Below are 13,503 nucleotides of genomic sequence, written 5' to 3' on the forward strand. Positions count from 1 at the left end.
CAGGCAGACGCTCAACCACTGCGCCACCAGGGAAGCCCCGGGAGTTTTATACTAATGGTTCAAAGCAGATGGCATGATCAGCTCATGGACAGTTTTCTGATTGGTTGGTGGTGAGGTAATTGGGAGTCAGTATCATCAACCTTCTGTTTCCAACCAGTATGGGGTCTACATGCTTGTGGGCATCACACAGTTAACTTCTTCCACCTGGTAGGGGTTTCAGTATCTGCAAAACAGCTCAAAGATACTGTTATGTATATTCCTTGAGAGGCAGAATCAGGACCCTGCCCCAAGGCTGCATTATTGTTTCTTGATTGCTCCCCTCTTGTTTCTGCATTCCCTCCCTTCCTTGATTAGCAACTGTTTGAACCTGTCCTTTGGAACTCAGGGAAGGCCATGGAGGCTGAATGAAGCCTATTTCCTACAAACAAGAAACGGGGGACACAGAAAGACTTTTGTGCCTAGAAATCCCATAGGGTCCTGGTTAGTTCCATGCTTACAAATCAATAAGAAAAAAATATCCAAAAGAAAAATGAACAAAGGACATAGACAATATAGAAAATGCATGAAACAAAAAACGTAAAGGACCAATAAACATGAAAAAATATTCAATCTCATTAGGAATTTTTAAAATAACACAAAAAATCATTTTTTGCCTGTCATATTTATAAAGGTCTCTAAAACCTAGGATTCCACTGTCATAATCTGGATCTAAAGCTCTTTTTAAAGTGGTGATCACAATGCCTCCAAGCTTGCAGTCAGTTTCCTTTTCCACTTGGGACTCTTCCCTCCAGGTGAATGATCCCTCCATTCATTAGTTATCTTTACAAAAGGGACAAAGGAGGTCTTCTGACATTTAGAAAAGCTAAGAAACCTCAAAAGGTACCCTACTACAGCAAAGTAGACCTAATCAAGGTTCAAGCAATAGGTACAACAAGTCTTCTCCGAACACTTAATATGCAAATATATTTGAGATTTTCTCTGAGAATGACATGTTAACTTATTTCGCCAAGTTGTATTCCCAGGGATACTATTTCAGGAGAGGAGAGAGGAGAGGGGGAGGGTTCACAGCACTAGTATTCTGAAGAACACGTTTGGGGAAATGCTGGATTAAATAATAATAGTTAATATTATTAGCTCAATAAAGTAATACTGTTTGTCTTGCTCTGGCACCAATCTAAGCATTTTTGTAAACCTTATAACAGTTCCATGGAAGGTTCTATTTTTACAGGTAAGGAGACTGAGACACAAGAGAAGTTAAGCAATTTGCCTAAAATTGAACAACTAGAGGGTGGCGAGTTTGACTTTGCATCCAGGCGAAGCCTAGTGCCTAAGCTCTGTGCTATATAACCTCCATGGTCTCTTTAAGCTCTGAATCCTAAGGCTCTTCCGTGCCGCTTGGTGTTCTATATTCTGCAATACGTGAAAGGACTGTTCCAACATCAGGTAGAAAGGATACTGCTCCTTGATTCCTTTGCCGTGTTACAGAATAGCATTCCATCTCATCACCAACATTTCTGCCTTTGAATCATGGATCCTTAGCGTCTGCCAAGGCCTTAGAGTAAAAAGACAGATTTCCACTTCATTTCAATTAAAAAATGTTTAAATACACTCACTCTTCAGTATCCTAGGTCGTTTAATAAAGTAAATGAAAATTTCCTCATTTCTAATTCCATTAGGAACAAATGGTTTCCATTGCCAGGGTCCACTCTAAAACTCTCAAATTAGAGTTTACTCTTGAACAACAGGGGTCTGAACTGCACAGTTCCACTTACACATGGATTTTTTTCATTAAATATATGTAGTACTACACGATCCATGGTTGGTTGAATCACCTGATGCAGAAATATGGATATAGAGGGCTCATTATGGGACTTTGAGCATTCATGGATTTTGGTATCCCCGACAGGTCCCGGAACCAACCACCCCGCAAATACCCGGCGATGACTGTATTGGCTAATTGAAATAGAAGATCTGAGAACATTTAGATGAAAAGAAAAAAGAAAAGGTGCACAAAAACATAAATGTCTTATTTTTTTGTAGAAATGTAGGCTTATATGTCACTTGCTCTTTCATCTGAGCTATACTATATTGTTTTGTTCTCATCAAGAGAAAGCATAATGCTTTGATAGTGTCAATTATTTTACTTAAAACGTTTCTATGTATTCCTATTTAGACCTAGGTAGCAAATTAAAGGGATATGTATGTTTTCAAAATGTAAAATAATGTACAATTTCAAATAATCTTGTATATTATCATATACTAGAAAGAATAAATTATTATAGTTACAAAAAGCATGCTCCTGAGTTCTGTGACTAAGTTCCGTGTTCCTGTAGAACACTTGGGGGAAGCCTAACTGAAGATTTCTGGACCTGACGCTTGATCTTAGTCTCAACATTGAGGAGTAAAACAGCCTAAGCAAGCAGGCATTCTACATCAAGGAGACATCAGTGGGGATTGTGTGTTCTTGCCTTATGAATCCCAAGCAAATAAATCTTGTACTCCATGCAATAAACCTTTAACTTTCAGTATGTGATAGTCTTTCCTCATTTCATAAATATTTATTGAGCGCCTGCAATATGCCAGTCTCTGATACAGCAGTTAAGAAAACACCAACCCTGCTCCTACGGAGCTTACATTAATGGGAGACCCTTTAATGTGTTCTGCCACCCAATTATCCAAAAAAGATAATCTCGCCACGTAATCCAATTGTGTAAAATCTGTCTTGGGCAAAGGGAACGGCACGTACATCCTCGAACCACCTTGAAATGAAAACTCAGCCTGTGCGTGAAGGACGCAGGTCGCCAAGCGCAAGACGGCGCCGTCGCCTAGCGCCGCTCTGAACGGCGCGCCGCTGTGACGCGTAGGCTTCGCCCCCTGCTGCCTTCATAGCGCCCCCGCCCCCTTGAGCGAAGTGCGCAGACTCCTCCTCCGGGCTCTGCTTTGGCAGGAGAAGCAGCCGAGTTGAAGGCATCGCCTCCCCGCGTGCTTCTGCGGGTGGCTGCCGGGCCTTGTCCTACCGCAGTGGCCGCGCCGCGCTGTTAGGGAGCAGGGCGCTGCAGTCGCGGTCCCGGCCTCGGTGTTTGGTAAACAGAAGCCCCAGCGTGCCGGGAGCGTGCAACCCCTCGCCCGGCCCGGCGAGCCCCGGGCGTGAACCGCGTTGACGGAGGATGGCAGCCTCCGGGGTGGAGAAGAGCAGCAAGAAGAAGACCGAGAAAAAACTTGCTGCTCGAGAGGAAGCTAAACTGTTGGCGGGCTTCATGGGCGTCATGAATAACATGCGGAAACAGGTACCGCCTCTGTGGGAGTGACCGACGGCGTCGGGGAGGTGGTCCGGGACTCGGGCCCCTGTCAGCCGCGGCTGAAACCCGCGCCCTGGGGATCGCGACCCTCTTCTTCCTCTGTCCTTGCCCTTCCTTGCATTTTCGCACGCCAGCGAAGCCGCTGTCGGTGGAGGGTCGCGTTAAACTGTTCTCGAGCAAAAGTGCCTCGTCGTCCGCCAATGCTGTGGCTCCTGACTCCTATGGGGCCCCGTGGGCCGGCGTTCGGCGTCGGGTATCGGTTGTATAACAGCTGTGCCCTAGTTATCTCTTTGTGAGGCGAGGAGCCCTCCATTGGCCAGCCGTTTTAAGGTGTCGTGAGATGTCGGGCGAAGAACCCCACTGGCACAGCCCAAACCGAAGCCCCCCAAGGAAGGGAGAAGCATTGCTGGCCTGACATCAGCTCCTCTAAAATAAGGATCCCCGCCCCCCTTCTGTGTTACCAGGGTGGAGCTAGTAGAAGACAAATCCTCCTGTACGTGTTAATTTAGAGCAGAAACAGTCGTGGATAAATACCGTGCCGCCTTTTAAGGGCACCGTGCGCCTCTGTTAAGAGTAGTTCTTTGTTCTTTGATGTGTGGCGTATTAGTGAAAGTCTTCAGCACGTCGGCGAAAGGTGGGTTATGAAAAGAATGGGTTTTAACGCCAGAGTATGTAGACTAGAGAATCTATTTGTTTTTAAATTCCATAGCATCTTATACCAGTAGGTGTAGAAAAGTCACTTGGTTATTTTCTCGTCCTGGAAGCTTTATTTCTAGAAATATGCATCCAGGAAGATTTGTGGGAATGTTTGTTTTGTGACCGTGTTTTTCATGACAAAAGCAGGACATGAGTATAAGTAACTGCAAAACCTAGTTTGCTCATCGGGTGGTGCTGAAACCACACAACCCAGATTGGGACTGGAACCTACAGGCAGGGACTCGAACCCACCGTCTTTTAATTGAGATCACACACGTGGTCTCAGGACTTTAATGAAGCTCAGGTGCTTTTTTTGTTTGGGGGTTTTTTTTTTGGCTGCGCAGTGTGGCTTGTGGGATCTTAGTTCCCCGACCAGGGATTGAACCTGCGCCCTCGGCAGTGAAAGTGCAGAGTCCTAACCGCTGGGCCGCCAGGGAGTTCCCAAAGCTCATGTAGTTTATGTCTCATGGCAGAAGAAATTCAGTGAAAAACAAGGTGATAGGTAAGAAGTGGATTTATTTATAGAGATACACATTCCATAGACAGAATGCAGTCTGTCTCAAAAGGCGAGAACGGCCTTGGGAGAAACACACTCCACAGATGGGTGCGGGCCATCTCAGAAGGCAAGAGGCCCCAAGATGTGGGGTGGTTTGTTTTTATGGGCTGCGTAATTTCATAGACTAATGAGTGGGAGGATTATTCCAACTATTTCGAGGGGAAGAGGCGGAGATTTCCAGGAACAGGGCCACCACCCATTTTTTGGCCTTTTATGGTTAACCTCAGAGCAGTCAGGGCACTGGTGGGTGTGTCATTCAGCATATGCTAATACATTGCAGTGAGCGTGTAATGAGGAAGAAGGTGCACTGGGAGTCAGATCTTTCCACCATTTTGGACCTAGTTGGTTCTAACCAGTTTTTGTCATGTTCTATGGCTGTGTCATTCTTTTAAAGGTTGTGCCCTGCCCCCTTTCCTCCTGTTTCAGTTCTGATGGGTCTATGGACAACAGTAGAGGAATTTAAGTGTTTTATGAAGATATTAACTTTGGTTTCTTTAAGCAAACTCTGCTGGGGTCTTGTCTTTGTTCATCAGCTCCTGACATTGTGCATGGATGCAGTAGATATTTGTGGGAGTGCCTTTATATCTTGCCTGGTCTTTGGGTTGAAGTAGCTGTGAATGCCTGAATTCAATATTTTACGTAACTTTCATGTATCTATTTCCATGTATACCTTCATGTTCCTTTTCTGTGAACCTTTCTTACATTTAGGACACCACTGACTTTGCATTGCTGGTGCATTTAACTAGTGCCTGCCTCTGAAAGGTAATTGCACCGCAGTTCACCAGTGCCCACATTTGTTTCCAACAACCCTCCCACTCCCCCAAATATGTGTTTTCATACACAGACTATAGCATTGTAAAGCATTGCCTCATTTCCTGCGTAGATGGGGTGCAACTGGGTCGCAGCATCAGATGTTGAGGAGGAGGGGATTGTCTGAGACTGTATGTTTAGCTTTTGGGGTTTAAAAATTGATTCATATCCATTTCTTAGACTTAGCTTTAAACAATATTAGCATCTACTTATTTACTGTTAAAACAGAAATAAAGTTACTGAAATACCAGGTTTCTGTTACTGAGTAGGAAGGGGAAAATGGATGCTGGGTGAGACATCAGGAATTTCTTCGACAGTGGTTAACTGGCCTTAATCTGCCAGTTTCTCCTTTTGTCATTGGCTTTGCTTGTTATTCAGACCGTTCTCCAGTAACACTTTTACCAACTTCTTGGAATTCTGCATCTTTTGTAAGATGGGCAGCTTCACTTTGCAGTTGATTTACATTATACACGTATTGTTCTGTTTAACATAACACAGAAGAGGCGCACCAGGAATGACTGACAAGGGCAGTTGATGGGAAGTGGCAGAAATAGAAGCTGCTCTGAGCCAGAGGAGGAATGTTTGAGTGAGGACCAGTTTTAAAAGTGTTCTTCTATGGTGAATACTTTTGTGTTATTACTATTTTTGCTTTCCCTTATGATCTCGTTACTTTGGGGACCAAGATAATGAGTGCCTGGATGACAAGGGCCCCCAGAAACATCCCTATACAAATTTAAGAACACTGTGAAATTAGAATTCCTGAATCCCAATTCCTGCTCTATCATTAATTAGTTTTGTGATATTAGAAAAAGATATAGGTCATTTCATGTCTCTGTAGCATTGCAGCCAGTCTCTACGTCGTGGTGAAAGGGGGCTCTGCTGAGCCCGCAGCCTCAGCTTCCCGTGGAGCCTTTTCCTCCATTATCCTTTCAGCCATTTCCAGCCTTTTGTTTTTAAGTAAACTTTACAATGAAGTATAGGATTCACGAAAAGGATCCAGATCATAAATGTGCAGCTCAAAGAATTATTGCAAAACGAACGCACCCCCTCCAAGTAAAAGAACTTGGCTAGTACACCAGAAAGTCTCCACCTAATGCCCTTCCCAATTGCTACCCCCTCAAAGGTAATTTCTAATTTCTACTACCATAGATTTTTTGTCCTGTTTTTGAACTTGTATACATGGAATCATACAGTATATACTTGCGTGTCTTGCTTTCTTAAAGCTAGCATTTATTTTTGAATTTTTGAATTTTATTTATTTTTTTATACAGCAGGTTCTTATTAGTCATCCATTTTATACATATGACTGTATAGATGTCAATCCCAATCTCCCAATTCGTCCCAACACCACCACCACCCCCCCGCCACTTTCCTGCCTTGATGTCCAAGTCTAGAAACTGTCATAGAGTGAAGTAAATCAGAAAGAGAAAAACAAATATCGTATATTAACGCATATATGTGGAACCTGGAAAAATGGTACAGATGAACCGGTTTGCAGGGCAGAAATAGAGACACAGATGTAGAGAACAAACTTATGGACACTAAAGCTAGCATTTTGTTTGTGAGATTTATCTATATTGTTGTGTGTTGTTCTAGTCCATCTTCATTGTATGTAATATCCCATTGTATGAATACACCACAATTTATCCATTCTATCGTGTACTATTAAAAGTAGTACTACTTTGAATATTTTTGTACATTTTGTACATGACTTTTGATGTGTACATGTATGCATTTCTGCATTTTTGTTGGGAAATACCCAAGCGTGGAGCTGTTGAGTCATAGGTTAGGCTACATTCAGCTTTAATAGATCCTGTGGTACAGTTTCCAAAGTTGTGCCAGTTCATACTTTGGCTTTTGCTTTTGCATCTTTGCTAACACTTGGTATTGTCAGTCTTTATAACAGCCATTCTAGTGGACGTATAGTGGCATCTTATTTAATTTGGTTGAGCACCTTTTCATTCATTTTTCCAACTTTTTTTTAGATTAATGTTATTATCTGTTACACTAGAAAGGGGCTTTAAAAAGCAGGGCAGGGTCACAGTCACTCTTGCAGGTACCCAGTGCTGTTGCTTTTGTGTTAATGAAGTCCAGAAGACCCTTAACAATTGAGAGATGTTTTGAGAACTTTCTGAGTACCACTGCAGTTCACAGTTTCCTCAGGTTAAATGAATTAAAACATAATTAGAATTTAAAAGCTTATGTTAAAGCCCCATTGAGAGTTAAGTGAGAGAACCACAAATCTGATTTGAGGATTGGATGCTGGGCAGTCACCTGGGCTCACTTACTAACTAAAATGACTCAGCTTCTGTGTACTCACCTCTCCAAGACTGTCAATTACTACATGTCATTAATCTTTAGGGTCTCTTGTGAATAATCTAAACCTTCTGCATTAAATCCTCAATAACAGAAACACTTCTCGAGCACTTATTCTGTACCAGCCATTCTCCAAAGTGTTTTATATGATTGTCTCATTTAATTTTCATAACAACTCCCATTGACAACTCCCATTATCCAGACCTTTCTATTCTTAACTCTCTTCTATTTTCTCTTTTTGTCTGTCCAGTTTAGGAGATATATCTCTCTCTTCACTCTCTTTTCAATGTCCTAAGCTTTCTTGGCCCTCAGTCCTTTTTTTACATCCTTTGGGCAAAAAGCATTGATGACTGTTTACCTTCTTTGTGCACCGCTTCTAAGCACAGCTGAAGAATATCCCATTACTGGGCAGTCCTCTGCCAGGTGAGTCCTAACTTCAGCTGGGCTGGCAGTACTACTGGTGAGCAGTTCTACTTACTATTTATTTTACTGGTTTCCTCTAACCCAAGCCCTTACTCTGTATCCTCACTTTCAGTACATCATCCCTCTTTTGACGTCACAAATAAATAGAAGTCATTAGTCTGGAACTATCTAACTTTTAACTTTCCACCACCAAATCTATAAACCTGTTTTGGAACTTTAAAAAAATTCTGCTACAATGGATAAAGCCATTTAAAGCCAGTACTTTCACCTGGGCTTTGACTCTCAGTACTAGTGTAGTCAGAAAAGTTACACCATTGGTTATTCTTTCTTTGTTAGGCATCTTTAACTTCTCCTTCTCTGCTGGATTCTAGCCATCAGCATTTAGGCATGTTTTAACCTCTCTAGCTTTTAAACCAACAAACAAACCAATACACTTAGTCTCAGTATTTCCCTGTAAATAATATCCGTCTCCCCCTTGTTAAAACCAAAAGGTGGGTAGAATCACTGCCTCTTGGCTCACTGTTTATCTATTCCCCTATTTCAGTTTGGCTTTCTGACTTATCCATTTAGATGAATACTTGTTGAGAACCCATTGTGTGAGACCTACTTACCATAAAATGGCAGGTACAAGAGACTGATAAAAGGCCAGTGTGACTGGAGCACAGAACATAAGGGGAGGATGGTGCAAGATGAAATTGGAGAAGTAGCTAAAGATCTGCCCGTGTATAGCCTCATAAGTCAAGTTAGGGGGTTTTGCTTTTATTCTAAAACGCTTTCATATATATATGTGTATGAGAGGAGGAATAGGTGTATCAGTTTTTCTTTTGAAAAAGATGATTGACTGCTCTATGGTGAATGAATTAGCTCTCAGAGTAGATGCTGGCAGACCAAACAGGAAGTTGTTACAGTAGCGCAGTGAGATGGTCCTTTGGACTAAGGAGATAGCAGCGACAGCAGTATCAATAAAGAAAAGATGATATATTCAAGAGATTTAGGAGGTAAGATCAACAGGACTTAGTGATGGTAACGATATGTGGTTGTGATGACTAAATTAGAAAAGCAAATTAAGATAACTTAAAACAGAACCTGATAATGAGTAAGCTCTCAATAAATGTTGGCTATTTTTGCTGTTCTTGTGATGGTGGTGGCTGATTGGATGCTGAGGGGTTCTGTACAAGATGTCATTTATGACCTCCAGGGTTCTGAAATGCATAACTAGATGGATGGTGACACAGTTCTCTGAGAGAGGAGATACTGGAAATGGATCAAGGCTTTGAAGAAAGGATTATAGTTTGTGTTTTAGATAGTTTAGTGTGCAGTGCCCCTGAGACATTAAGGTATCTGATGAGTTGACAGGTCTGGAGAGTTGTGGGTTAAAAGTATAAATTTTTGAGGTATCTGCATATAGAAGATAAACTTCATTGAAGCTGTGGAGAGTTAAGAATCTAAAATAAAGGCTGGGTAGGGAATGAGCCTGTAAAGAAGACAAAAAAGTAATGGCCAGAAGAATAGGAGGAAAATGAGAGTTTTGAGAATCGGAGAAGAAATTGTTTCAGAAGGGAGATGACAAATTTTGAAGCCTAAGAGAAGTCAGAGTAAGATTAGAGCTAGAAATGTTCAGAGGATATAGCAACAAAGAGGGGCTTATTGACTGTGATGAGAGTTGTTTTGATGGGGAGACGATGGAAGTCAGATTAGTGTGAGCAGGATATGAGAAAATTGAGACAGTTCATTTGAGATTTGGCCCTGAAGGGAGTGAGGGAATCAAATAAAGGCTTTTTAAATGGAAGACGTATGTGTGTTTAAAAACTAGTAGGAAGAATTCATTTGAAATGGCGAGGTTTAATATATGTGAAACAGAATGGGTGATTGATAGATGATTCCTGAGATGAAGTCCAAAAGTAAAGGTGAGTAATCTCCTGTGGGAGGAGGATGGTTCCTCTTCCATAGGAGTGGGAAGGAGTACATAGGAGTGGTAGGTACATAGGTGGGTGTGTTTGGAATCAAGAGAATGAAGGAGTTCCTATCTAGAGGCTTTTGTTTTCTCTGAAAAGTAGGAGATGAGATCATCTGCTAAAATGAAGGAGGAAGAAGATGAAGCTGGAGGTTGAGGAAAGTTGTTTTTGTGAAGAATAGAAATGGTATGAGGGCTGGCAGTGTGGTTTTGTTTTGTTGCTGTTTTGGCCGCACCATGTGGCGTGTGGGATCTTAGTTACCCGACCAACCAGGGATCAAACCCATACCCCCTGTAGGAGTCCTAACCACTGGACCGCCAGCAAATTCCCACTATCTAAGTCGTCGTCGTCTTTTTGTTTTTTGCCACACCGCACAGCTTGTGGGATGTTAGTTCCCTGACCAGGGATTGACAGCAGTATTTTTTGAGGTTAATTATCATGAACTTATAATGAATATTTATCCTTAACTTGGCCTTCAAAGCCCTGTCATAAAGGTTCTATGACTCGCTTCCCTTCCTACTCATGCCTCAGTTCTTTCTTTTTTTTCTTCTTTAAGATTTTTTCATGTGGACCATTTTTAAAGTCTTTATTGAATTTGTTACAGTACTGCTTCTGTTTTATGTTTATGGGGTTTTTTTGGCCCCGAGGCATGTGGGATCTTAGCTTCCCCAACCAGGGATTGAACCCGCACCCTCTGCTTTGGAAGGCAAAGTCTTAACCCCCAGTGAAGTCCCTCAGTTCTTACTTTAAAAGCCACTTCTTCCCTGAATGTCCTAGATTATGTCAAGCCCCTCTATTACATATGCTCTTACAGCACTCTATTCCTTTCTTTCATGCATTTATCAGCTCTATAAAGGCAATAAACACTGTTTAGTTTATTGCATGTCTTTGCTACTAGGCTCTAAGCTCCATGAGGGCAGGGACTGTGTTTGGCTTGTTCAGCTGTATTGCCAACATCTACTACATAGGTGCTCAAATATTTGTTAATACAATAGTTGATATCATATGTATGGTTGATAACACCTACAGGATGAGTGGACAGAGGATCTGGGTAGCATCAACATTTTAAAGGATAGGCAGAAAAGTGCATTGGCGATTAAGGTGTGGGAGGAAGAAAGCAGAGAATAATGTCATTGAAACCAAGATTAAGTTACAAAGGAGAGCCAGGTGGGAGTATCCAATGCTCTAGGGAGGTCAAAAAAGAGATTGTCCAGTGGGTTTGAAAATTGGTGGTTTTAGCAAGTAAGGTTTTAATGGAATGGGGGGGGAAGCAAATTTTAGAGGACAAAGCAGGGACAGAGTGGGGAGTATATGGAGAGGAAACTGCCCCCTTTGTGGCCTAAGCTTTCCCAGATGGTATCAATGTTCTGCTAAACTCTATAGTATCTAGTGCATACTGTCATCATGACACCATATGTGTGTTGAATAAATGAGTACAGAAGCACATCTTAAGAGAGACATGATTGTATTAAAATTACCTTCTGAGAAGAAGGGGGACAGTCAAGATTTGGGAGATGCAAGAACCAGGGTAGCCCCAAAAGCCTCTGACCTTTTTCTAGGACACTGCCTTAATTGCACCTCAGCTCTGACTACTTGCAGTCTGTTTCTTTTTCAGAATTTCAGATCTTGGAGAGAGAGGATCTGATAGATGTAGTTTGGGTTAAATGTTAATCCTGTGAATAAATTATCCTAAGCAGAATAGGGCCATGTAGCACAAACATGATCTTGAAAGGCCCATGTATTGAGGCCGTTTCCTGAGAAGGAGGAATTGTAAGTCAGGTGGCTACTCCAGTTGGCATCTACTGCAAAGATTCATATTAGTGAAATCACTGATAAATTTTTTAGTACATAATATAGCATATAATTTAGTTACATTCTGTTGAGCTGTCAAAAAATGTGGTTGATTAACGTTTAAGAGAGACACTCTTAAGAATATGCCATCTTATTTCAGGTTAGCTTACTGGAAAATGGTGTGCCAGGATTAAATGAGTTCTGCCTTAGACCTTCTCTTTGAGTTGCAATTAAATTGGATCACAATTTAATATTACACTAAGCTATTACTGTGAAAAATTATTTTAAAATGGTTTTGTGTCTTCTGTAAAACTTCTTTTAGCAATTTTGCCTTCAGTCACTCATTGCTTTAGGAAGCAGTGTGCTATAGTGGAAATAACATGCACGTTGGATTCAAACAGATTTCTGGTTTTGAATTCTGCTCTGTCTTCTTACTAATTGTGTGACGTTGAGCAGGTCGATTCTTCAGGCTTTTATGTTCTTATGTGCACAATGATCATAATATCACACTGAATCTACCTTACTGATGTTGGGACTAATGAGAGAGAGAATGTGAAAACTCTTGATAAATTATTCAGTGTTACACAGATATTGTTGGTATTGTTATTATCACAGTGAATCTGCTGGGATTCTTGGTTACCAGCAACAGAAACCATTCTGTCTTAAGTAAAAGTAATTTATTGCAAGGGTATCGGGAACTTACGCCATTCACCGTAGGCTGGAAGATGAGCAGTCCTGGCAGACAAGCCCAGGGATTCTTTGGTAGCTAGGCTGCAGAAACCCTGGAGTCAAGGTTACAATGCAGGAACAGCCTTGACGACTTGCTGGTGCCACGATAAAGACATCCCGTCGTCCCACAACACACCGCCCCATCTTTCATTCACCCAAGATTCAAAATCCTGGAAGTAGGTATCTAATTGGTTGGCCTTAGATTGTTTGCCAGATTAGGGCTCTGCTAAGGAGTGAATAGAAGAATTATCTGATTTACTGGTTCCATAATGAGAGGCAGGCTCTGAGAATTGCCCTCTCCCCAAGATAGTTCATAATGAACATTTTCTCCAGAAATGAGAGTTCGGGGTTCTAGGAGGCAGGGGAAATGGGATGCTAGATTGCCAGAATCCACAAATATCCACTCTGACCTATACCTTAGGTTGTCCAATGCAAACATGCATGCTCTTATTCTGTCCTATAATTTTTTTTTTCTTTTTCTTTTTTTTTTTGCGGTACGCGGGCCTCTCACTGCTGTGGCTTCTCCCGCGGCAGAGCGCAGGCTTAGCGGCCATGGCTTACGGGCCCAGCCGCTACGTGGCACGCGGGATCCTCCCGGACCGGGGCACGAACCCGCGTCCCCTGCATTGTCAGGCAGACTCTCAACCACTGCGCCACCGGGGAAGCCCTGTCCTATAATTTTTTTAAAAATTATATATATATCACCAATTAAATTTTTTCACTTACCATATCTAACTCCAGGATCACTTGGTGATATCCATTCCTTCTATAGGCATTTTAAGACCCTAAGGGTATATGTAATAATAGATTCTTTATATGATCGTGGAGGGGAAAGGAAACTAGTTAAAACTTAGGTAAATATAAAAAAAAGATGAAAATAAAAGTAGAAGCCACATTCATTGTTTATTATTTGTTCATTGTTGTGTTT

The 13,503-nt window shown here is 41.8% G+C and overlaps 1 protein-coding gene across 2 annotated transcripts in view; it reads left to right on the forward strand.

Moving 5' to 3' along the window:
* Positions 1 to 2,928: 2,928 nt before the first annotated feature.
* The window catches only part of KLHL7 (kelch like family member 7), a 63,689-nt gene continuing 53,114 nt past the window's right edge, over positions 2,929 to 13,503 (forward strand). For both annotated transcript variants that reach the window (XM_082662113.1, XM_082662112.1), the window contains exon 1: positions 2,929 to 3,287. Coding sequence is in view for 1 of the 2 variants with exons in the window: in XM_082662112.1 (XP_082518238.1) it covers positions 3,168 to 3,287 (120 nt within the window). In the remaining variant the exon portion in view is untranslated. The remainder of the gene's footprint in view (positions 3,288 to 13,503) is intronic.

This window comes from Grampus griseus, assembly GCF_964374135.1.
Source record: "Grampus griseus genome assembly, chromosome: 9".
Classification (NCBI taxonomy): Eukaryota; Metazoa; Chordata; class Mammalia; order Artiodactyla; family Delphinidae; genus Grampus; species Grampus griseus.